At 37.5% G+C, this 26096-nt stretch overlaps 1 protein-coding gene across 1 annotated transcript in view; it reads left to right on the plus strand.

The window, feature by feature from the left end:
• THADA (thyroid adenoma associated) overlaps window positions 1–26096 on the plus strand; it is a 56137-nt gene that overhangs the window by 18745 nt on the left and 11296 nt on the right. The window contains 5 exon segments of the mRNA XM_010281695.1: window positions 5009–5118; window positions 11214–11346; window positions 14259–14369; window positions 15497–15619; window positions 16351–16442. Of these exon segments, the coding sequence (XP_010279997.1) occupies window positions 5009–5118; window positions 11214–11346; window positions 14259–14369; window positions 15497–15619; window positions 16351–16442 (569 nt within the window).

Consider the following 26096-nt stretch of genomic DNA (forward strand, 5'->3'; position numbering starts at 1 on the left):
GCACCTCTCTCTATGTATATATGTATTGGTATATATTAGGCATTGATAGAGTTGCTAAAAATCTTCTAAACTGACTTATATTCAAAGAGTCTTCTGTTTCATTTTGAATCCTAGATGCTAGGAGTTTGGTTAAAACTCTTCATTAATTGACCTTCATAATAAATAATTCTGAAAGTCAAATATGCTGACTAGTCATAATCATGTCCTAGGTAGGAGACTGAGTTATGAATAATTTGTATGTAATGTGACTCTCTTTTTCCTCCAATTTTTTTGATTTAAGAGATCAGAAATTTAATACGCCGTCTGTGTCTCTTGTAGAATCTTGAGTGCGGTGTTTACAAGAAATTAGATTACCACAGGCATTTATTTGGGAAATATTTTGTGTTTATTAAATTTCTGTTTTTAATTGATGACCTTTTCATTTCCATATGGTTTCAACAAAACCAGTCTCTACACGGAATATTAAAATATGCAGGACATACTACTTCCTAACCTCTCTTTCTTTCCAACAGAAAATGTTGGTTTATTTTTTTCCTTAGGTGTTAGATAATTAATTGTATAATGTACTGCAGATCTTATTTCTTAGGTAATGTTGGGGTGCCATAGAAATAGTGTTAGTATCTATTCTTGCATTGTCTCTGGTTAACAGCTGTGCTTGTATTGTTGCAGAGGTCTGCAGGATAGATGAGAGAACAGATGCATGTTGCCACCATTATGTTCCTTAATCTGTTCCAAGTCAAAAAAGAATTGGTATTTCAGATCTAACTGTAGCATCGCTATCTTTATTTGGAAAGCAGACATTAGTAGTTACACTTTAAGAAGTGCTATGTTATTAAACAACATATCTTCTTTTCCTGTAGATGCCTCATTAGATTCTTTATGCTTCTGATGTCTTCCTGTAAAACAGAATTGTCTGCATTCTAATTTGAAGAATGCTAATTGATGAGAAGTCAGTTTGAAATTTTCCTCAGGCTTGTAAGAAAATACCCAAGGAAATTCAGTTTGGCTGAATGTATAACAAATATTGTAGGAAAAAAACCATAGGCATTTTCTCTACTTTTTGTAACTGGTATTACCCTATTGTAAAAAAAAAGGGGGGGGGGGGGGGGGGGCATTATAAATTATTAAAAATGAAAAAGCGCGGGGGGGGGGGGGGAGATGTCATCATAAATTACTAGAAATGTCAATATGAGAACTGCTGTGGCTTCAGACTTTTAATAACTAAACCACTTTTCAGTGTTGAGAAATAAGGGAACTGGATTTTGGTATCTTATGCATGTAAAGCTTTCCCTTAAAGTTGTCCATTCTCTTTCTTTATCCTGTAAGTATAAAAAAAGATGTAAGAATACAGAGGGGGAAAACTCGAGAGAAACCTTGATCGTATTGCCTTAAGCCAGGGCTAAGGAACTGTTGAGAAAAATCTGGTAGCGCTGTTTGGCCGTTCTATGTCATCCTGTTGCAAAGCCTTCCTTGTCTTGGACCTTGCTTCATAGGTCAGTAACTGTGTTTAAATTGTACCTGATGAGATCAGTGCTATGGTCGCTATTTATTCACACAAAAGATCATAGTGTTGAATTTGCACATAGTCTTTTGATTATTTTTGCCTTTCTTAAATGGAGTATGCAAATGAAAAGACAATGTCTTTTGGTGCTGTTCCACATTCAGAAATGGTAAGGAAGAAATTTTTCACAATGAGGGTGGTGAAACCCTGGCACAGGTTGCCCAGAGAGGTGGTAGATGCCCCATCCCTGGAAACATTCACGGTCAGGTTGGACTAGGTGACCTTTAAAGGTCCCTTCCAACCCAAACTGTTCTATGACTATATAACAGAACTGTGCTGCTTCATAGGCAGTGGTGTTAGCCAGCTGCTCGTGGAACTAATTCTTGATTCCCCTTTGTAGCTGTTAATGCTGTCGGTTGTGGTCTGTACCTACATAGGAGAAGTTGGCAGAGAGGCAGCTCTGGTCTGATACTTTTTCTTTTTACTAGAAGTTGGGGAAATACCAAATTTGCACTCTCCTTGTCTTTTCAGTAAGAGGGTGGGTTTGCATGGCGTTTCAATGCCAGGGTGTGCATATAACATGTTCAGCAGATGTGTGTACAGAGGAGTCGCAAAATACTGTTTGAATTGGCAGTCTTCAAAGCTTAAGCCATTTTGCGATGGCTGTTTTGCCTTTAAAAATAGACATAGGAAGTGCCTGAGATATCTGGAAGAATCTCTCTATTCAAATATGTATTTTATCTTTCATTTTCTATCTGATCCTTAAAGTCCAGAGATGGCAGGCTCAAAGCTTTGCCTGATAAGACAGTCGATACGAACAGTATCATGTCCTAGAAACCACTACATAATCAACAAAATGATACTAATTAAGACTGTGTGTTGATTTTGTCATATCACCTGCAAATCATGAGTGCTCCAAGCCTGGAGGAACTTGAGTCTCTTTCTCAAACTCCAGTTTATCTTGCCAGTGAAGTTTTAAGATGATTTTGGGAGATAAGCTTGCCAGAACTGTGTACCAAAGTGAAAAGAAACAGGCAGCAGAAGTAAAGACTGTCCCAGCGGCAGGGGTTCTGCTTGTGTTAACCCAACAGTCAAAGTGAGCTGATCTGAGCCTTTGTGGTGGAACACAGAAGACTTAATTACTGATAACCCTCAGTACTTGTTACTTATTTGTGCCACCGGTACAAAAGTGTGGCTCCCATTGCTGCTTTGGAGCTTGTTCTCTTCAAGGAAGAATCTAAAACAAACAAAACCCCCAAACCCACCAAAAATCAGCCTCTCCCCAATTCTGAATGTAATCAGTCTGTCTCCTCTAGGCTCTAGTATGGTTGGCAATAGTTCACTGGCTACTAGTTGTTTCTAACTGTGGGATGCTTTTGCGGTCCTTTATGGGTTGAAAGCTATTCGCTCCAAATCGTTTGGGGAAAAAAAAACAAACCAAAACCCAAACCAAAAACCCTCTAGAATGTAGGAGCCTACTTTAATGGCATCTTATTGCCAGGAAAATAGAATATGGAGTAGCAAATGTACCAACTGTTTCTCAGAGCACTTTGGGAATCTCCTGTAGAGAATTTATACCTTTGAATGCTGAGATTCTTGGTCTCAGCAGCAAGCATGGCCCTGTAAATTGTTGATTTTTGTGTTAGTAGAACCTTTTGTACTCTAGGTTTCTGACCAACATGGTCAAATATATTTAAGATATTTGCTCCCTGCTCCATATTTGAATATTTTAACTTGAACCAGGTCTGATTTCCTGTGCAAGCAAAGTTGGTAGGGTCACCTTTTCTTTCAGTTGCTGCGGATCTTCGTGATGTTGTAAAGAATGTGAATTCCTTGACTTGTTCTCCATCCTGGTTTTATGACATAGGGAAGCTGGACGCTCATGGATAGCATGATGCTATTAGATAAGAATCTGTACTTAAACACTTGCCTTGTCATTTATGAGAACTGAATTATGGCAGTGCTTTTTCTTCAAACTCTAGTCTATGGGTGGAAATGAATATATCTGACTTCAATTTGAAGTAAGCCTCTATCCAATATGGCTGTTGCAGGAAGCTCAGAAATACAAAGAGTAAAGCTGAAAGTTAGATGACCTCAGGAAAAAAAAAATCCATATGAATTATTCTAAAAGCATAAGGGTGGTGGTGGGACAGGATGGTAATTTGATTTGCATGTGTATGTTTTTATTGGTTTGGTTTTGTTTACACACTTGGAGAGTTGGTCTGTCAGTGGGTCAGTTCCTTCTGAAAAAAGGGCACTTACTACTACTTTTGGTCTAGAAAGCTGAAACACTGTAGGTGTATAAACTAGCTTAAAATTAACTCCCAAGAATTAACTGTTTTAGCTCAAATCTCTCTAGTTATCGTTTGTTTCAGATTAGGTGGGTTTTAGCTGGAGGAAATAATACTTGACGTAGTCTCTGATTATTTTTTTTCCGAATTATTGCAATTTCATTGCTTAGGTAATATGAATTACTTAACAGTAGGGTGGAAAACCATACAGCTAGATATGACATTAACTCCTCTGACATCTTAATTACTTGTCAGACTGTTTATGTTATTTTATAAATAACAGAACAAGCAAAATTTTATAAGAAACTTGACATGACTTTATGCTTGATTATATATAAAAGCTTTGAATAATTTTTTGCTGCATTAACTTTTGGGAAATAGTCCTGAAGAAAATTTTGCATAATAGAATAAAGTATGTGGTATGTGTTTTAAACAAACTATATTGGAAGTTTGATTTAGATCTTGAAAATTGATAAGAATTAGAGAAAGAATAAAAAAGCATGTCTCTTTGTAGAATGAAATTGTGTGGAATTGTAAGCTTCTAGACAGCTTTAAAAACTTGGTATCCTGGTAGAGCTCTAGAAAGCAACTATCAGTGCAAGTTTAATTATAGCATTTGGCTTTTTCAACTTTTTTGTATGTAGCTGTCATTACTGCATATATACAATGTCTTTTTTAATTTTAAAATTGGTAAAGAGAATTGTGCAGAATCCTAGAACCTTAAAAATAGCTAAGGCAGATTTGTTTCCCTTTGGCAGAATTCTTTTGAAGTTTACATTTCTTATCTTTCGCAGATATTTTTGTAGATGTTTGTTTCTGCTGTTATGGTTTAGTAGATATTTTCTTTGGGATTTTAGCTAAGCGCAAAGGCAAACAAGGATTATAAGTTTGTTTCCTCTGAAAATCAGGGTTATCCCATTCTTTTCTTAAAATCTGTGTGTGTTCCTCTTGGACAAACAGCTAATTTTATGTCCCCCTTTTTTTTTTTTTCCTTTTTTAAGGACATAGCACTATCCCTTTAACCTGAAAAATTGAATATAATATTTATTATCCTTAAAGTGTGGCTTTTTAATGATAGGGCGTACAGTTGCCTTTTGCCAGTGGCCTTTTCAACCAGGGGAAGGATTTTCTGCTTTTAATTGCAGAAGTATCTTGCATATGTAAATGAATTGTCTATACATAATTTCAAACAGCTTTTTTCTTTTTTCTTTTTTAGGTTAAAAATATTGGGGACTACTTTAAACATCATCTGCTGCAGTCAAGACACAGGGGTGCCTTTGAATTGGCATATGCTGGCTTTGTGCAACTCACAGGAATGCTTTCCAGGTAGAAGATAGGCGACTTACTATGTTTTTAATATAATAATTTTACCAAACTGTGGCATCAATCCTGAAACTGTCTGTGCAAGGACATCCTTGATTTCATGTGGAGTTTATTTGAGTTTGGTGTAGGCATGGTTAGGACATTAAGTTACATGACGTCTGTGACTTGGACTGCGTTACTTATGGTTAGAGATGGCGCTTAGGCATTGAAAGACGATACAGACATTTAATGCTTGCTGCATTTTCTCCATTTCTGGTGTGTTAGTTTACTGAGCAGCTCTCAAAGCTCTTGGGAAAAGTAGGAGTGTAGAATTTTTTCCCTCGCGCTCCCCCTTCCCTGGGCCATTGTGAAAATGAATGCCAGACTTCTTGTTTTCAGCCAGGATGTTTTCCTGGAAACTTTTATTGCTTGTCACAAAGTTGTGTATTCTGACATTTGGAAGACTACCTGGCAGTGCTTCACAAGATGTGATATGCAAGCTTTTTAATTCTTTTTTTTCTTTCCCCTTGTAACTTTATACTTTCCTAGAAGAACTAAATGAGCAGAATTGTCCTGAGGTCTGGGCAAGAATGTTGGAATTTCCATTACATGCTTAGTTACCCATTTCAAGTGTTGGTAATGTTTCTTTGTGATACATAGTGATTATATCATATCCATTTTTTAATAAGACAAATCAAAATCTCTACTGACTTTGTGGGTTACTAAAACATTAAGCAGTATGTATGTATCATACAAAAAAGAAGGGGGCACTTCAATATACGTAGTTTTCCTCTTCTGAATTAACAGTTCTCCAAAACAGTTTTTTGATGTTGCAAATGCTTAGTATTTTTAAAGTTAAGGTATTTCAAGTAGAGCTGGCATTCCTTTGGGAAAAGCCAGTTTACAAGAACCAGAGAGCAGCTCTGTGAGAATATATTTGTTTCAAGGAAAGGAGGTATTTGACAGGAAATATGGGTCTCAAGACTAATATTTGTATTTGAAATGAAGGAGAAAGGAGACTGATACCAGAATAGCCGATGACTACTGGTTTGGTACTCCTGGGATACGAGTAGTATCTTGGGACTCTTCTCCAAAACAGGTGAGTTAAGTCTCTTGGTGAATGCAGTCGCTCTACAGGTCTGTTGAGTGTCCCAGAGTCTTTCCATTTACCCTGCTGCAGCTGAGGGCCTCCATTCTGCAATGAAATCCAAACTGGCCTACCTATCTCCATAGCTGCCAGGCTTATAGACAGTCTTGAAGCGTGTGTACCAGAATCTGTGTGTGTTTACTGCTGCATCCACAAATACTGGAGGAGAAGGCCTCTATTTGGGGCAGCTTATAGTAATGTATGGCTTAAAGATGATACCTTGTTGAACAGAATTGAACTCGAGACCTACAGAAGCATCCTTGACATTTTAATTCATTCTTTCCCTAAGACCTGGTGAAAAATCTGTCACTAAGACTGTGCCAGATACTTTTCCCATGCTTTTATGAAAGACTCTAGTTGAACATGGTCCTTCACTTTTATAGCCAAACATTTGCTTGAAAGTATGTGCTGGAATATTTACCATCTGAGCTTTCTTTTAGCTATACAACCCTTAAAATACCAGCCTTCATAAGAACCTAGAGTAGGCTTCTTTCTAGACAGAGAAGTGGTATTCAGACCTGTCTGAGTTAGTGGTAAAAGAAAAACCTTTCCTCCACAGAGATTTCTTAGGAACCTGATGAAATTTGATCTCTGGCTTGACTTCTGGATGTAAATTGCTGAGTCTGCTCTAAGTATGCAAGTTACCCTTCTTTTCCCTCTTCGTATTCCTTCTGGGGGTGTAATGCTCCCTTTGTCGTGCCCGCTTAATATTGTCTGCGGCTGCGCCTTGAGAAAACCATACAATTACAAAACAAGCAACATTCATATCAAAGAACTAAGCAATATTTTAAAAAAAAAAATTTTCCTGTCACAGGCCCTGAGAAATTACAAATGCTCATTTCTTTTTGATAACGTGGTGGTTACGGAAAGTACCTGGAAGCCTCTGGGCATCCGTTTTAAACTTGAATCTACTGTAATCCTTATAAATACCCAAACAGTTTCTCTATTCCAAATGGTGTTTTGCCTGTTTTGCTTTTATTTTATTTGGTGAAACTTTTCTGAGAGCTTATAAAGATTTCTGGGAATCTCATAGTTACGGCTGTAGTGCTTTGCTTCACTAAAGTTGCAGAATGCAAGGGGAAGGTTTGGGAAGAGTTATGTCATACAGTGCAATGTGTTTATGTAGGAATAATGTATTTTGAACATTTTTAAATGTTCAAGTGGGTGTTTAAATTAAACTTACTGAACACAATTTTATGTATATGCAACAAGTTAGGACTGTATCCTGTAGTTTTCGCAAAAACTCGAATGGTAAAGAAAAACCCTGCTTTGATTTTACGAATGTTTAATCCAGTATCAGTGGAAATTATTCATCTGTACCTACTTAGTGTCTGATCTTTTCTAATATTTCTGTTGAGGAACTCGGAGTAGCCCCTCCCTTTACCTTTGCAGTAAACTCTGCTTTTGACTCACTTTGTTGCTCAGAAGTGGCTGTAACTCTTTGCCTTCCCAGGCCCATACGGTCTGCTAGGAAGACTTCTTGTAAAATATAAAAATCATTGATGGACTTTTTACTGAAATGTACAAGAATTGTCACTAACTTTTCAGCAAAAGTGTAATCACAAACGTGAGGGAAGGTCTAAAATGGAGAGAAACAAACTGGAGGGGGGGAACTGTTCTTATGTATTGTGATGCTTGTAGGGTTGGGAAGCACACTATATAATGAATTACAAGATAACAATGTTAGCACTGCTCAGTTTGAAGACATGTTAATTTTTAACTCTGTCCATATTCCTCCTGCCCCCATTTCTTTTCCTGCTTGGTGAAAGAGAGAGATAGGGGTAATGATATTGTCTGTCTGAAATTTTGAGGCCACCCAAGGTTCTCTCTGCTCTGCTTTACTGATAGAGAAACCTCAAAACAGCACCCTTCTTGATGCACCTATGTAATTTGGGAAATTTTGCTTCATTTAGAGCAGATGCTATGAAAAGGAGAATGCAAGTGGAAGGACTTAGTAGTTTCAGAAGAGTTGTTCTTAAAAGTAGACATTTTCTAGGGTGACTTATACCTTGAATAGTAATGTATTTCTGAGGCTAGATTCTTGTCTCTGTATTTGTCAGAGAAGTGCCAGGGCATTATGGAGACTAGCTTTATAAAGAAATAGGAATCACATTACTGAAGTGAAAAAGACTAATACTGCGGGTCTATTGAGAGAGGAAGAATGGCGAAAGAAACCCCCTCTTTCGCCAGATAGGGACCAATTACAGTGATTGGAAACACTGAATTCTGGATATACCCATGTAGAAAATGCTTCTGGTCTTGGGAAGTTTATGCCAGAAACCACTGACATCCAGGAAGGCCAAATCCAAGATCGACTCTTTGTTCTTAACACACCATTAATTTTTGGATAGGAGAAAATACAGCCATATGAGTTAGGGAGAGGGGTTTAGCTTTAACTTTGAATTGCCAGGCTTTTTGTACTTTTTGATACTGACCACAGAAGGGGTTTTGGGCATGTATGAAATTGTTACAACCGGCAGATGGACAGACGGAAATTTGTGGAAAAACAGTTACTGTACTGTAGCTTAAGTAATTTGTGTATCAAGTTACTGTGTTATATTTTAATTATCAACACTGTTTGATCGGGTAAAAATAATTACTATATCATTCTGGAAGATGACATGTGAGCTTGAGACCACCATTTTTATGTTATAAAGCTTCACTATTCTTAAAATTTAGGGCCACCTGCTTCTTAAGACAATATTCTTCTTGCCAGACCATAAGGAGTTGGAGCTGCCAAATTTAAGGGAGTAGTCATCTCCATTGCAAAGTCAATAATCTCTAATGTTTCCAACCGTAAAGTAATAGCTCTTTTTTTTTTTTTTTTTTTTTTTTAAGGTAAAAGAGTGCTTTGGTGGGTGACTGAACAAGGTAGAATTACTTGTGGCAAGATCAAAGCAATACAGTTTTAAGGTGGTTTTCAGTATATTTCTCCTCTTTCTACTACTACTGAAAGGGGCAAACCCCCTCAGTTTACTTAAGGATGAAATATTCAGTATACTACGAAGCAACTTTTAAATATTTCCTTAATGCTTTACTTTGTGTTCTTCTGCACCACAGCAGATGTGAATATGTCTTGTGGAATGTTTGTTTTAATACTAAGATAACATACTCAAGAGAGATGAGCACTGTTCTTTGCATGACTAAACTAAGACATTAAAATTCTGCTTAGGTAGGGAGGTAAGACCAGCCGCAAATATGATCAGAAGTAGTAGCTTTGGCAGCACGTATTGATGTGGATGAAGAGAACTGCGAAGTAGAGTCTAGTTGCAGAGACCCAGAGGAGATCCATAAGAAGTTTTGCGTGGTCTCAAGCCTAGAATTGCATCTTTCTTGTGTATCCAAAAGCCAGCAGAGGAGCATGTCCTGAAAGTAAGCAGGGGAAGCTAATTATCAGCAACAGAAAGAGAAAAGTCAAAGAAAAGAGAACTCACAGTTAGTTTCCAGATTAATTTGATTGCTTCTGTCACAGGCTTGGGGCAGGAAATGCCTTTCTTTTATGCTGTGGCATGAGTTGACATACCCCTTGTGAAGCCATATTTCTCTTGTGTTCTGGACTGATGGTTCGCATGCTGGCTGCCATTTTGAAGAGGTGCTGCCCTTAAAAAATGAGAAGGCCTGGCAGCAGTGTAGGAAACCTGTGATGGAAATCTTAAGGGAATTGCTGAAGAGTAAGAAGTCTGCTGTGTTTTCTGCTGACCTGTCTGGCACTTCCTGTGACCTCTGTTTTTGGCATTACTAATTTTCTGTTTATTTTGTAAAAGAAGGAAAGGAGGGTTTTGCTACAGATTAAAGCCTCATTTGTTGTTCAGTATCAGGTTTTTAGCGCACCTAAATTCTTGCTTTAATAAGAGGAGGGTAAAGGAGGAGAGAGTAGATGTAGACCTTCCACTAGATTTTGGTTTTCACATCAATACTTGCTGCCTTTTAGCTTTTCTTTTAAATCCTTTATTTCAGTCACCTAGGTAGAAAACTTGATTGTAGTCATACTGTACGTTCTCACTACTTAGTAATGAATTTAATTATAGCTTATATTTTTAGGTAAGGCAAGTCCTGCATGGTTGAGATAATTGCAGTTGTATTGCCCACAGTGATTAATTCTATCTTCTGCTCTGAATCACATGTCAAACCAGTGTGACAGGTTTTAATAACAACGTCCTGTTAATAGAAATTTTCATAACAATGAATGATCCTTTTGGAACATTGACATAAGATTAATGAGTTGGTCTTGCACACTGAATATGGTACATTTCATTGAACTGATCAGCACCAATTGGCAACTGAAGTAGACTTGAGTTCTCCTTGTCCTTGGAAGTCCTTTGCTTTCAGGCAATGCTGAGTTTTATAACTGTAGAGGAGGAGTGTTTGATGATAGAAGAGCAATTTAGGTGCTTTACCAAAATTTTGACAGACGTAGTATTTTAAGAAGAGAAGTATGTCTTGTTTTGTATTCCTTCTACCGCTCTGAGGTTTGCAGGGGTATTTACATAACATCTACTTACTGTGAGGGGTTTCAGTTTTGTTTTGTATGGTTATAAACATAATTGTATATGTTAGTTAATGTTAGGTCATGCATCAGCTACTGTGTGACAACAAAGATACGAATTTGTTAAGTGACACATCCTACACGGTGACTGATGTGCGTATGTCTTTGTTTTCGTCTCTAGAACAGGATAATAGTTCTTGGCAGAAGAGAACAGTTGGAGTGCTGAAGCACAGAATCCTGTTTTCTATTCAGTGAAATATCTTTCCCTAGTGGCACTTGATAAATAGAGTTAATATAATTTGTACCAATGTTGAAAAAAGTACGATTCCTTTTTTAACTTATGTCTTACTTCTTACTATATTACATTATATATATTATATATATACATATATTGCATATATGCAATTTTTTAAAGAAATACTTCTTAAGGTCACTAAATGCTTTCTTTGACTCTGTCCTGATTTCTTATGTATTTGTTTCATGTAGATGTAACAGTGAGAGCCTGCGCAAGATGCCAGAGCAGTGGCTAAGCTGTGTGTTAGAAGAAATCAAGTCTTGTGATCTTTCGTCTACACTATGTGCAACTAGACGTAGTGCAGGAATTCCATTCTACATACAGGTACCAACTAATGTTATTACCTCTGACTTTTTTTTTTTTTTTAATGTCCTTTCTGTGGAATACACTTAACGTATTTATTTTTCTTACTTCAACCGCTTTTGGTCAAACAGTTACTTTTTTTTATACAGACTTTGATTGCCTTTGTGCAACCAAGAAGCCACATGTAATTAAACCATGTTTGGTGCTGTTTAGTGCTGCAGTTCTATTGACCCTTGAGATTTTTGGCTTGTGGTAGATTTGAATAGCCTTTCAAAAGACTGAGCTTAGGCTCCATGTGGCCACTGTAATAATCCTGTCAAATTCATAAATTAATTCACAGATTAAGTCTCTGTTAACTATATAACTCTGTGCTTCTTCCATGTGAAGTGGGAGGGTGGTAAAATATGAACAGACCATCACAGAATTGTAAAATGGTGGCCTAGAAAAATATTACAAAGAACTTGGGAAGTCCACTCAACGGTAATAAAGCAGAGTCAAGTAATAGTCCCACTGACTGATGTTGACTGACAGCCTTGAGTGTAATGAATGAGTAGATTATTGAAGACTTATATCTGCGAGCATGCGGCTGTGCTCCCCATGTCTTTCCGCTCTCCATGTTGCCATCAGCTCCACACATCCCAGCCTCTGGCTTCTGCCAAGTTCAGAACTGATGGCTGATCGGCTGGCTGGCAGTGTTTTTGTCTCTGCTCGAAGTACCACCTCCTACTGAGTGCTTCGCAGTAGTATGCCACAGCTTATCTGCATCGTTGTGGGGTCAGTCACTGCAGAGTTGGTCCTGCAGATTACACTTAACCCGCTTCCATTCCTTTGCTCCTTAAAGTGGCCATGATTGCTTCCCCTAAATTAACCTCTATTATTTTCATTTTCAACCAGTGTTCTAAGACAGGAGTCCAAGATTAACTACACGATTTGTAACTTTCTCCACTCTGAAGTATAGTCTCAAGCACGTTCCAAGAATCTGAGAGACTGCTGGAAGTAAGCTGTCCCTGCCAGAATAATTCATCTTGCTTGTTTTCCACTCTGAGTTTGCCCTGAGAAAGTTGAGGCAGCCTGCTTCTGTCTGACCTCTCTTATGTCAGTCACAGCCTGCTCCTGGCTTTGCTGGATGCATGTGTGCTAGGCAGAAGGATCAGAAGTAGGGCATTGGTTTTAGAGACATTTTTCCTTTTCAATTCCAGCAGTCAGAGATCTTTCCCTTTTAAAAGGGTTATAATATCTGTAAGTCATCTGCAAAATGAATTTCGTGGTTTCATGTTTTCTGGTTTCCCCATTCACACCACAGAGTTTGAATCCAGTGGACATTAGCTAGCATTAATCCCGAGAATGTGAAAAAACAAATGTGTTTGAATAAATTTTTCGTGTAAAAAGTTACTGTCTAGTGCAAGGACTAGGTGGACCCAATGTTACCCCATTGGAGAAAACACTAGTGTAGTCTGCAGTTGGCCTATGTTACTGAGTCCATATGGCAAAGCTTGTGCTGTGCCATAGCTGTTTGGATAAACAGGACAAATGCTTCTATTTTGACAACTCTGGAAGAGTACAAAGTTAGTCTAGTCAATTAATGAGAAGGTTTAAAATGAACATTGGGATTAGTCTGAAATAATCTATTTTCAAATTGTAATTTTATTTGAAAGTGAGGCAATAGTGTTCTTTGGCAGTAGTTCTGAATGTGCCTGTAGGACTCAGTAAAATGATTTAAGCCTTAAATAGCATGTTGCATTTAGATAATAAAAATATAAGTTGTAATGCATATCCTAACAGTACTATAATAAGGCTATTTTGTTAATGCGTAAAATCCAGACTCAGTGTGGTCTCTTTGCCATCTGCTTCCTGTGACACTTATTCTTGTTTTACTAAAACACATCTGTTTTAATAAAAATATGTAATTTTTAAGGTTATGAGCATTTTAAATGATCTGTTTAAAATAGAAATATTATTACCAAATAGTACAAAGGTGCAGCTTCTATTAGTGGGTTATGAAATGGTGGGAAAATACTAGTTAGTTTTATATGTTTTTAGGGTATGAAATTTTAGTCTTTAGTTCGTTTTCCTCTATTTTATACTTCATGAATACTTCTACTTTTCCCTCTTCCCTCTTTGTTTCTCCCATCGTTAAAGGTACTGATAAACTGACAGTGACTGCTATTTCTGCCTATTCTATTTCTGCCTATTCTATTATTTCTGCCTAACCTCTATACTTTATTTGACTTGCAGTTGATCCATTTGATTGTTGTTCTGTGATGTAACTGTTAAATATCTTGTTTGAACTGGTGCTGAACAGACTCTGGACCCCAAAACACAAATGGATAATAATTTTTTATTAGAAATAAGTGATTTATGGTTATCTATTTGCACTAAGTTGGACAAATTCAGCAAGAGCTACTAGACAGAGAAGGACTGTTTTAACTCCAGTCCTGAATTTCGGAGGAGTATTTTCATCTCGGCTGGATGTCCTACCCCTTGAACTACTATTTGGAGATGGATACATCTCTTCTCTCCTTTTAAAAATGTGCTGCTTGTTTTATACTATTTTGCAAACCAAGATTTATTTTTTGGCCAGCCCGTGTCTTCTTACATATGTATGTTACTAAACTAAAAAAATGTCCATACTAGGAAATGTAAGTATGAGAAATTATTATGTTAGATACAAGCAGATTTTCTTAGGAAGATGGATAGTGCATGAGCAAATTTTTCTTACTGAAATATTGAATGCTAAGAGGCTTTCAGCAAAACTAAGAGTGAAAACTGAAACTTTTTTGTGACTTTTTCAGTAGTCCTTCTGTATGGTCAGAAGCTAGGCCCTAATATGGTAAATATAGGAATGTGGAACAGAACTGGTAGTAAAGAAAAATGGCTGGAAATAGCCAATTTGTGGTGTTGTTGTTGTTGTTGTTGTTTTTAACTTTCTGTAGGCTTTGTTAGCTTCAGAACCAAAGAAGAGCAAAACAGATTTGCTGAAAATTACAATGAAAGAATTGATAACTTTGGCTGCACCTTTGAATGAATCGAGTGTAATTCCACAGGTAAAATACAGCCTCTCATCAGAAAGCAAAAATCAAAAAAGTGTTTCTTTCAAACAATTAAGGAAATTTGTGTGTTTTTAAAATAAGAATATTTTGGTTTTATTATCTATAGCTAGATTTTAAAATGTGTTTGCATGTGCAGAGGATATGAAGTCACTGGAATTTGGAAGTGCATAAGATACTAAAGATGGATTGGGCATAATTTCATAGTTTGTTTTTTTTTTTTCCCTAGTACAGCAAATACAGTAATTCGTTTTGAATTTACATGATCAGTTAATTGCCTCTAGAATATTTCTAAACAAATAGATAAGTAATTTCCTTTTTACAAGGAAATTAACAAGCAAGCATTTGTTTACATTAGAGTAAAAAGAAAAAGTTGCGTAAATCTATTGTATGCAGTAAAATACTACTTGTAAAGTGATTTTTATGTATACTTAGTAACTTCTAAAACTTAAATATTTACATTTGGAATGCATAAAAATCTTATTTTAAAATCAAGAGCTTTATCTTCAAACTATTGTTATCAAATACTTAATCTTTCTGTTCGTAAATGCAAGCCATAATCTGTTGACAATACATAGAAGTACGTTCTAAGGGCTCTGGTATAAATTCAAGTAACCTTGTCAAAGTCTCTGAAGCTACACAGATTACCACCTTCCCCTACAGAGAGTAGAGAAATATCAGAAAGCGCTCCATATGGTGAAATAAGCCTGGCTGTCAGTTTTAGCTTAATATTGTCCTCCTGTGAGTTGTAGTTTATTTTTTCTCACAGTATCTACAGCATGTCAAGAATGTTGGAAAAGATGATTCTAAACTTTGAAAGTTATTTTTACAGGCATGATAAGCTAAGGAAAAAAGAATGCTGGCCTTCACTTGCAATGCCTGGACTATACTTGCTAGAAGAATATATTTTTAAACTGTAATTGTTTTTAAGTGTTTATTGCTGCACCATTTGAATACATTTTTTTAATAGCAGTATTCTTGTATTTAATACAGAAATAAAGTGGTGTAAATGTACCTATGGATTATTTTTGGTTTGCATGTTCACTGCTATAATTAACATACATTAAATTTAAGATCTTTTCCAATGAATATGTATTTTTCTTATATTTCTTCTACCCCTACAGGTTCATGCTTTAAATATCCTTCGGGCACTGTTTAGGGATACACGTTTAGGTGAAAACATCATGCCTTATGTTGCAGATGGAATACAAGCAGCAATTCTAGGTTTTATGTCACCTGTCTGGGCAGTAAGTTAATTCTTCATCTTACCTCTTAATTTAACAGGATATAGAGTGGATATATTTAACACTATATATAGTGTTCAGTGAAGCTTTGGTCATGTTTATAAATGGCAGTACCGTGATCTCTGGAATGTTACGTGGCTTAGTATTTTAAGGTACAATAAAGAACAGTGTAGACCAGCAAAAAAGTCATACTTTCCGGCACGTTCTTTGGTTTTGTTTCATTTTTCTGTAATGTGAAGTGCTGATGTTGACAAAAAGTAGGGACAAAGATTATACATAAGAACGTATCTGGCTGGTAAATTTTGAGTCAGTACCCATGGCCTGTAAGGAGTGCATTTACATTAATTCTCACTGTTAATTTGCTTTTCAATAACAGATAGTATTGCATATGGCATATTAAGGTAAACATTTAATGATCTGCTGTGCATAAGGGTGACTGCTTTGAACCACATCTGGATTGACATCTCAAAAAGAAAATCTGAACTTTCGATTAGTACCATCTTGATTAAGAGGAAGGATGCTCTGAATTAATTGTTTCCATGTGCTGACCTCTGCACTGTAGGCATGCTCTGTCCTTCGCTCAGATATATCCAGATTTCCAGTGATTCAAAGCATACATTCACTCAGCTGTTCTTCTTTTCAGGTGTACATCAGTGGCTGCATTTAAAAAAGTATTAGTACATTTCAGAAGGATTTTTAAAACATAGTTAATGTTCTGTTCTTTTTCCTTTTAGGTAAGAAATTCATCTACACTTCTTTTTAGTTCTCTGATTACAAGAATTTTTGGGGTTAAAAGAGGGAAAGATGAGAATTCAAAAAAAAATAGGTAAGCTTCACTTGGTACCAATTGTAAGTTTGCAAAACATGACCTTAGCCAACAACAATTTGAAAATGTTGCTTGCTTTATGGATATATTTGAATTACAATGTTAAGAAAAAATCTGTCTTTGCTTAAACTGTGCTGCCAAGAAATAAGTGGTAGGTCCAAAAATATCTGCCGTTGAGCACTGAGAGTTAATTTTACTCACATGCAACTTCACAGAAGGGGGAATGTTGCTGAGAGGTTTTGGTACCAGCAGCTCTTCTAAATGCCCAGTCTCTCTTGTGGTCACAAACTAGCCATATTGCTCTAACAGCAAAGAGACGGGGGTGAAATGGAGCAATGGCCACATGTGTGTTCCCTTACATCTAGAGCAGGCCTGGAGGTAGTCTCACCCCTACTAACTTGAGATTTTTCCCTTTAGTCTTCTTACTCTAAAACACCCTGTTCTTCTTTCATGTCTCTTTCCTCCAAGCTCCAAAAATTGCAGCTTGCGAAGCTGCTTTTATTCCAAGGGGTTCTGCCCTTGAACTCTGTAGTCCTGCTCCAGAACCTTTAGTATTTCACATTCTTATATAAAACTAATTGTCCTCTGACTCCTACGACTCCCCCGTCCTGAGCATTTCTGTTCCTCTCTGCCCTCCAGTTAGTGCACAAAGCACCCCCATGCTTTTTTTGGCCTTCAGCCCCTTACTTTAGCTTCTGCAGCAAATGAAGCATGCCCATGGCCTCTGCTCTGTAGCTGAGGTTCCTGCTCTAGTAGGGATGTGAAAATAACCCTGGACACAGAATAAACTCATTAAAAAATACTCCTGGGTGAGTCTGTGGGGCCATAGAGTCACACTATGGATATTATGGTAACCATTTCAGAAATTCCTAGTGGATTTTCACATCACAGAAAAGGTATGCAATTTCTGAAAGCAGGCAGTTGTTACGATTTACCTTCAAAAATTCCACACTTCTTTTTACTCATAATACAGTGGTTTCTTAGTGTTGATCTATGTAGCTAATATAATTTTCATGCACATTATGAGAAGCTAAGTGTCCTGGGATGATAGTAGCCTTTCATATTTTAGGTGATAGGTGCCATTTTAGCTGTTTGAAATAATTCATTTCAGGTGTCACTTGAAAAATTAGTTATGCATGTATGAGCATGAGGAAGAAATTCAGGTGGGAGATTTCCCTTAGAAAATAACTCTTCCCCCCAAAATTATTTGAAATGTCATCTCCCCTACTGCATGAAATTATCCCTGCTTTGCCAGAAACCCAAATCACTTCTCGCCCAAGCCTGGAATTGGCTCCCATAACCCCTGAAACCCAAGCACAGCAATAAAAATTGTTTCTCATTTCTTGCCTTCTCACTTTGTTTTTGTAACAGCATTTAACGTTGGTTTTTTTTAATTTCCATATTGAGCACTTACTGAAAGACATACGTACCTCAGCTTTTTTAAGCTTGTATCCTAAGGAGAAACTTCATGCGAACTTCTGCAGTGGGAAGGCAAACTGACTTCTCAAATACGTGCGTGAGATGTGTAACCTGAGTTTTCTGTTTGCGAAGTTGCCGACAGTAATGCATTTGAGCATCTGTTGGGTGTGGGAGATACCAGGATGAAGGAAAGTAAACTTTTACATAGTTGAATTGAATTGATTAAAATCAATGTTAATTTTTATGTAACTGGCACTGTCAACTTGTTTCTCTGAAGCTTTTTGGTTACAGTAATTTCTTTGTAGTCATTTTGACCAAAAGATGTTAAAACTGGGCTGGGTGCTTTTTCTTCCTCTATTCATTTAGCAGTTTTGCATTAAACATCGTACATGGTCAGTTCTACTGTTTCCCACATGTAGTCGTCAATACCACGAAGCAGGGAATGGGAAAACACTTCTAAAGACAGGTCAGTGAGAGACAGGAGGTGTGAAAACAGAGGCAGAGATTTGATTTCAAGTTTCTGACTCCTGTCTCTGCAGGAGATACTGGTTTAGAAGGAGAACGATGTAGAAGTTCTTTGGCTATTTTTTTTGTAAAGCTGCTTCCTCTGAACCCCACCGGTGGTTTAAGGTGGGTTGTGCTTGGGAAGAGGTCTGTGTTTCAGTGGTTTGGCACCACGAGGTGTCACCGTTGCTGCACAGCTCCCTGCAGCCACATCCCTGGCTTGGGCGCTTCTCTTCAGGAGCTCTAAACTTGTTTTGTGTAGTACTTAGCCAGAACAGAATTCATATATTAAAACAAAGTACCACCACCACCACCACGTCCCCCACCGCCTTTAAAATCTGGCCGTTTACATCAAAAGCACTAGCATTTTCGCAACTTGCATGTACAGGAGCTTGTGTGAAAGTCATCTGAGTTTGAGCTGCTTGTTTTGTTGCCTGCAGGATGTTCTGTTTGCGTTAAGTGCTCCTCAGTGTGTTGGTCTGTGGACAGAGACCAACTGTCTGATGCCACCATTAGGGCTTTGCATAGGTTTCCAATCTGTCTCTTCTGTGGCAGCGGGGAGTTACCTTATTGCTGGGCTATTCTGGGCATCTGTCTTAATAAAGGATGGACTTTCTGGTTGTTTTCTCAAGAGGAGTTCCTATGAAACTGATACAGTTGGGGTGGTGGAGAGTTTCTGTAGACTTCCAGAAGAAAGCTTTGTTGGAACAGTACTGGCAACTGAACTCCGCTGCTGTGTTTCTTTAACATTGTGTGTTGTTTCCCTTTTTTTCTCGTATCTCTGCTAAAAATATAGCATCCTTTATACAAAAATTATAGGCCTATTGTGTTTTTTTCTGCTTTTAGTCTGCTGATGTTATGTTCCATTCCCTGTTTATGTTAATTTTGTACATTATAATTACCGTGCAGCTGGGGTGTTTACATAGTGACAACACAGTGGTGGTCCATTATTTGATGGTCTTGAACAGTTGTGAAGCATTGGATTGAATGACTGAACTATAACCTTTGTCTGATCAGTAACCTGATTTAATTGTTTTTTTTTTCCCAGGCATATATAAAAGAATGATGGGTTTGGGTTTTTGTTTTTATTGGAGAGGTGTGGGTTGTTTTTGTGTTTGGTGGGGGTTTTTTTTTCCTCCAAATATTCCTGTGTTGTTTTGGGTGTTTGCAGGAGAACAACTGTGGGAAAGGGCCCCCAGCTGTGTGAAGGGGATGCCTAACTCTGCTGACAGACATTTTAAGTTACATCTGCAGTGGCTGTCCCTGCTGGAGAGCCGAGGAAGAAAGCATGTTGAGCTGGGCTTTGTGATCACTGAAAGGGCATTGGGAAGGTCAACCAGAACTGCCTGTCTCGATCTGAGGACGAGACAATATTAGATCATGCTAGAGGACGTCTGTTCTCTGAAACCTTGGTCTGTAGTTTGAGGAGATATGGATTGAAGAAATTACCAACTACACATTATGGCTTCTGCTGCTCGGCTGTGCTGGTTCAGTGGTCAGTGGGGCTCTGCTGTGGGTTGTCTGCAATGTGTTGCCTCAACAGCTGTATTGGTAGAACTGGGGAGGAGGGCACTGGGGCAGAGAGGGATTTCTTGAGCAGAACTCTGGGCTAATGCCAAACTTTGGTCCTAAGGGTTCACTGGAAGCTTGAAGGGACTACTCTACATCATGCTTTACAGAAGATACAGTCATATCCTGTTTTCATGAAATATTGATGCATCTTTGTAATTTTAGCATGGAAAGGAAATAATGAATTGGAAAATTAATACTTGATAAATAACAACTGTCTGCAGCTCTTGCAAGTAGAATAGAGAGAAGTTGTGTGAAGACTGGTTACAGTGGTCCATGCAACTATGCAGGTTGAGGTTTCTCTTTCTAATGAAAAGAAGGTTAGAAACCAAGAAATTTTCTCTGGGATCTCTCTTTCTGAGAAAGACTGTATCAAAAATTCTAATGCTGCTGTAAGAGAGTGTGTGTGTGTGTGTGTGTGTGTGTGTGTGTATACTTGATTTGGGAATATAATTTTCTTAAATGTTACGGTATTTCAAATCTGCAAGGCTTGGAATAACATTCTAGCCACATAAATACAAAGTATTGAGGAAGGGTTGGAAAGGAGTCCTTGCAATTAACCCGTTCATATTTGGTTACAGAAAGCGTGCTCTAGGTAGCTACATCAGTGTGCTTTAGAGAAAATAACCACCCCTTCTCCAAGCTCTTCACAGCACGGGTATTTATGTTACTTTAGCCGGTCACTTCATACTTGGAGGATGCTAAGTCTGTATCCTAATTTACCTAGCTACCGTGCTGTCAGCTGCGACTTGTTCCCCAGCCCCACTGCCACGCAGTGCTTGCTCCTGTGCTGCTGGGACCTGCCCTCCGCCTCAGCAGCGGCTCTGGAGAGGGGGCTGCCATGGCCCCGGTCCCCAGGCACATCCTCCACGGGCTGCTCTGCAAGCACTGCTCCGAGGGTCATGCTGAAGACCTGAGTACTACGCTTGGTTTAAGGCCAGTTGATTGAAGGAGGACTTTGAACAGCAGTGAGTTCTGTAGGCCGATGAGTCTTGCCTCTCGTGTTTTGATTAAATAGCCATTTCCAGTTTTCTCGTGCAGTCAGTTGACAATGTAGATTTGCTGATTCCAGGAACTTTTCAAGAAGCTGGGGTGTAGTGTATGCTTACTAATTCTGTTTTTTTCATGATTTTTTTTTTTCCCTGTTAGTGTTGCTACAGATTGCAGGTCATCTAAAGTAAGTGTTTGCTCTAGTTGATTGCAGACTCCAGTATTCATCTCATGAAAAATTAGGAAATGAAGAGATTCTAAAAGTAAAATGGAATATATATTGTGACAGTTAATGCAGATCTATACATGAAAGTCAGAAAAACTTACATTCAATTTTGAAAGATAATTAAATTTCTTGTCATACAGAAATTTCTTCTACCCAAATGAGTTACAGTAGTAACAGTGATACTTTCACCTAAATTCTTACACACACACACATATATATATGTGTCTATATATTGTCTATATATGCACTATATAAATGCATATATATAAAAAATACTGGAGTACAAACCAGTGATCTGTAGTCCAGTGCTATACACACACAGACATGTATCAGAGACCTTTTTGGTCTGTAGTCTAATGCTAATTAAAGCTGCTATTGCTTTGTTACTAGACAAGACTCTTGTCATCAAATACCTGTTATTTCTGGCTTTTATCCATTTTTTAAAGGATGAGCATGATCAGATATTGCCTTTGAGGCAATTTGCCATTTGACTTAGGACAAGCTTTAGTTTTCAGAGTAATAAAAAAGGATTGTCCTGGTTTATCTGAAAATAGAATGTTTTGAGTTGGAATATAAATGTTGCACAGTCCTCAGAAAGAATAACCAAAGGCCTCAGGTAGAGAGGCTGGGGTTAAAAGAAAGGATGGGGTGTTGGGGAGAATTCCCTTAGCTTCTTGCCTTGGTGGAGGAGGTTCCAGGAAGGAAAAGCTTGACCTCTTTGTTTAAAGAAGTGTTTTTTTAAGCAGGGCTGAAATGGTACGTTGTAACCTGGTGATTTTTACATGAAGTAACTGGTGTATATATGTTTACGTTTGCATTTTGGGAGGGTGGAAGCTCCTGTGTATTTAGACTTCCCTTTAGTGAAGGGAAAATGCATATGCAAAAAAATACTTAGCTGTCAATACACATTTTCTGTGGAGTAAATATTCATGCTGTTAGGAAATTGAGTATGACTGCTGCCATGTTCTCAATGTTGGTTTAGATATATTTGAAAAGAAAGGAACAATTTTAATTGCCATCTACATAGTACTTTAAGTCTTTATTTACATTGATAGCTGTCAATGAATGTTGATGACTGTCAATAACTTCAAGCACTTGGAAAGGAGAAACCTTTATAATAAAATTAAAATTATGTAGATAGGAACAGGTTTTGAAGATGCACTATTGGCTGTGAGGCAGTCAACATGCACGACTGAGCTCCGCTTGCTTTGTTTTTATTGCAAGTTGAGTGTTCAGCACTTCTCAATAAGTGGTTGCTTGCACACTTGAAGGTCACTAAGTAAAACCAAAGTAACTTTTAAAAACACTAAGTTGATTTTTTTCTCCTAAATTGACATGTACTTTAACATTAAGGTTTTGTAGGAATACTAAGGTTTTTAAGACCATAAATAATTGCATTTTACAGTGTGAAAGGTTAGAGGAAAACACTGCAAATTGAATGGTCTAATGCAAACCTCTCTTTTCATAATATTATCCCTAAATTAAATGAATCTGGTGGTATTTTCCTTTTCACTAAGCCACTCTACAGTTGTAGCTTAAAGTACATAAAATATTGTAAGTACGTGATTCCTGTTAATATTCCACATTGGCAGGCTAACACTTCCAACATTTCTAACTTAACAGCTGAAAAGTCTGTCTTACATCAGTGATGTTTTGTCAGTCTTAACAGCAACTTTATTAGGCATTTGCAGTGCATCATACTGGGCTCTGACAGGACTTCTGACGTGGGTCTGTGTTGCCCACAGACGAGTGGCCAGTGCTATTTTGGGATAAGTTGAAAGAAACTTTGGTGGCACTAATGTGGTCAAGCTGTAATGGCACATCAGTGTCGTAAAATTGGATAGCCCTTAGGAGGGTTTCACTAGAGGTGATACTCAGATTGACTCTAGCCCATAAAACGCTCAGTGCTGACTTGGAGACACACCACTGGCCGAAGTCCTGTGCGCCAGCAGGGGTACAGCTACGCGTGAGAGGTTGCTGACCGCAGCGATGGGTCTGCCGGAAGGGCAGCGGTGAGGCAGCGGCGTGCTGAGCCTCTTGTGCCGTCTCCAGCAGGGAAACGCACATACAGCTTGATTCACAGAACTGGCCTCTGAGCTCCGTGCCTCTTGGACCGCATGCTGCGGAGGAAAGGGTTGGGATTGCTTTATCTTGGATCTCGTTAGTGATTCCCTGGTGGATTTTCTCTGGCAACTATGGTCTGTTGCAGTTTTCCAGTTGAAATACTGGGTCAGTGACAGTGAGGTTTCACGAGATGACTGAGCCATTTAAAAGCCCCTGGTCCTTTAGCTCCTTCTGTGCCATGTTTTGCAGCCTGTTCCCTCTGTGCCACCTTCGCTGTTCCAGTGAATGCTTGCAAAGTAGTTATTAAGGATTTGGTGCGGTATGTTGTCTTGTGAAGGGCTTGTTTTTGTTACAGAGAAGATCCTCCCCCTTCTGTCTGCTGAAAATAGGCCACATTTATTTTGCTCAACTTTTTTTTGTTTTTAATGCTCTGGCTCTTTTTTTTTAATTGACTTTGACAGATTTAGAAGACTTAATCTCAGAACTGTCTCAAGAAAACATGCAAAAGTTCAGGCTGACTCAGATAACCACTACAGCTTTTACTGATTAATGGTTCAATAACATTATGCTTGTTTAAACATAATTTTGAACAGACTTCCTATTTCTAAGTGCCTTTATAATAGCAATAATGAAGATAAGGTGCTATTAACTTGTAAATTGAAGGTAAAATTTATGAAAGTTTGGTGCAGAAACAGACACAAATTGAAAACAAGCTCCTAAAGAAATCTGTTTCCCTCTGCGTTACTACTTCAATTATTCTGTTAGTTTTAGATTAGACTTGTAAAACAATCCAAAATCCCTTGTAGCAGAAAATATGGACTGTTCTTGAGGTTCAGGATGCTCTCTATCATTCTCTGTCATTTCTGCTGATTTTAGGAATGCAGTGTGTATTTCTATCTGAAATGCCTAAAATCTACAGAACCATTTTTACTTCAGGGCTTTATTTTGTATATATAGAGTCATAAAAACATTAACCCACATAAATCCTAGTCAAACCTTTGGGACCTAAACACACTTAAAGCACTGGTGTGCAAATGTGTATCTCTGCTCTCTTGAATGGGAAGGATCTTCATAACATGTGTGATTCTGTGAACATGCTGTCTTAAGTCAGAGCTAGAAAATAGGAAGATGAACATGGTAAACTGACCTGAGTGAAAGTTTACCCAAAGTGAAACATCCTAAAAATATACATGCTGGCCTGAGGTGACTTCAGTCCATTCATTTGTTTTGAACAAATTAAGGGCATAATGTTAATGTTTGTTTCTACCAAATGAGTAAAATGTATTCAGTGAAACAAAAATTATTGTAAACCTAATCACATGAGTGGATAATTTAGTTTCTGCTGTAATGATAAAAGTTTTCATTTATATGAATTGATATAATTATTCTGTTTTGTTACATGCATAATGTATGGTGAAGTTAATGAATAAGGGATGTGTACTAAATAAAAAGCAGTTACTCTTCACAAAATACTCCCAGGCAGAAAGAAAGTGTGTGGATTGTTTGCAGGTAAAATTCACAATGCTAAATTTGTGACAAGAGTTTAAAGATAGTGGTTATATAGGCAGTGGTTGAACGGAGTTCTTGGAGACTTTATAGAAATATATACATATCTCTTAATTTTATTTATGTGTGTATACATGTGTATGTACATACATGTGCATATACACAGTTCAACTTTGTAAAAAAACTTTGTTAAAAATAATTATATATGTAAAATATTTTTTAAGTTAAACTGTTTTATATGTAGTTTTATATACATGCATATGTACAGACACGTTTGTGTATGTATATCAAAGTTGAGTGCTGATTAATATGTTGATACAGGTACCAGGTTGTACCTGTGATGTTTGATTTAAGTGATGTTCCCCAATTTTTATTCTGAGCCCATTGTACGCTTACTTCTCTTGATAGCATAGCAATAAAAGTGCTTTTGGAAAAGGACTACACAAGTTATTTTAGTCAACTGTATGTTGCATAATTTTTCCTCTCAGTCACACTTTTCCTGAAGTGTTTGTTCTACGCAGGTGCTCTTTCCGTACCTGATTACACAAAGGGTATAATAAATAGCAAAACAAGAGGTATAAAGAAACTTGTACTTAAAAGAGATCAAAGCAAACCAGACCATGCAGTCCTTTAGAAATCTTGGCTAGGTCTCTTGTAAATAAAAGTGCTTCTAAAGCAGAAGGTATTTAACTACTGTATTTATACAGGCCTTGATTGACAGTTCAGTTATTAACCTCATAAAAACACAGCAATGTAAACTAGTAAGAATGTTTATTCTAGCACTTCTATCTGAAGGAAAATGAAAACCAAGATATAGTGGCATAGTCTTAGTTCCTTTTAAGTATTTATTTTAGGGCTGTGTAGCATAAAAGAATGTTTTTTCAAGTCAGTGAACTTAAACTATTTTGCTTACTGTTCTGGGATTTAAGTATTTTCTAATTCCTAACAAAACACATGCTAGATTTATTGAAGGTGCACAGTCACCACATCTTTATTGAAGGTGCAAGCTTCACATCTTTATAATGATTCTTCTTTCCCCTTCATAGTGTTTTTACTTTCACGTGGGGTAAAAATGAAATCTGAATCGTGTTTTGTAACTAACTTTATGTGATTATAGAAAAGTTGTCCCTTCTTGTCACTGAAGAGGTGTCCTGTATCACGTTAGGTCTAGAAAAACAAGTATGCAATAATCTTTTATATCCTTGCTCTTGGGCTTATTAGCTGTTGTATTGCACCAGATTTTTTACAATTGTTTTTTCCAGGCTTTGTTGTGGCTTTTCAAGCCTCCCCCCAAAATTACATGGCCATTTTGTCTCATCCGTCTATGGGAGCGCTAAAATTCTCTTACGCATGTGAAATACTTGCTGGAAAGCAGC

The sequence above is a fragment of the Phaethon lepturus genome, unplaced genomic scaffold, assembly GCF_000687285.1.
Source record: "Phaethon lepturus isolate BGI_N335 unplaced genomic scaffold, ASM68728v1 scaffold46090, whole genome shotgun sequence".
In the NCBI taxonomy this organism is placed as follows: domain Eukaryota; kingdom Metazoa; phylum Chordata; class Aves; order Phaethontiformes; family Phaethontidae; genus Phaethon; species Phaethon lepturus.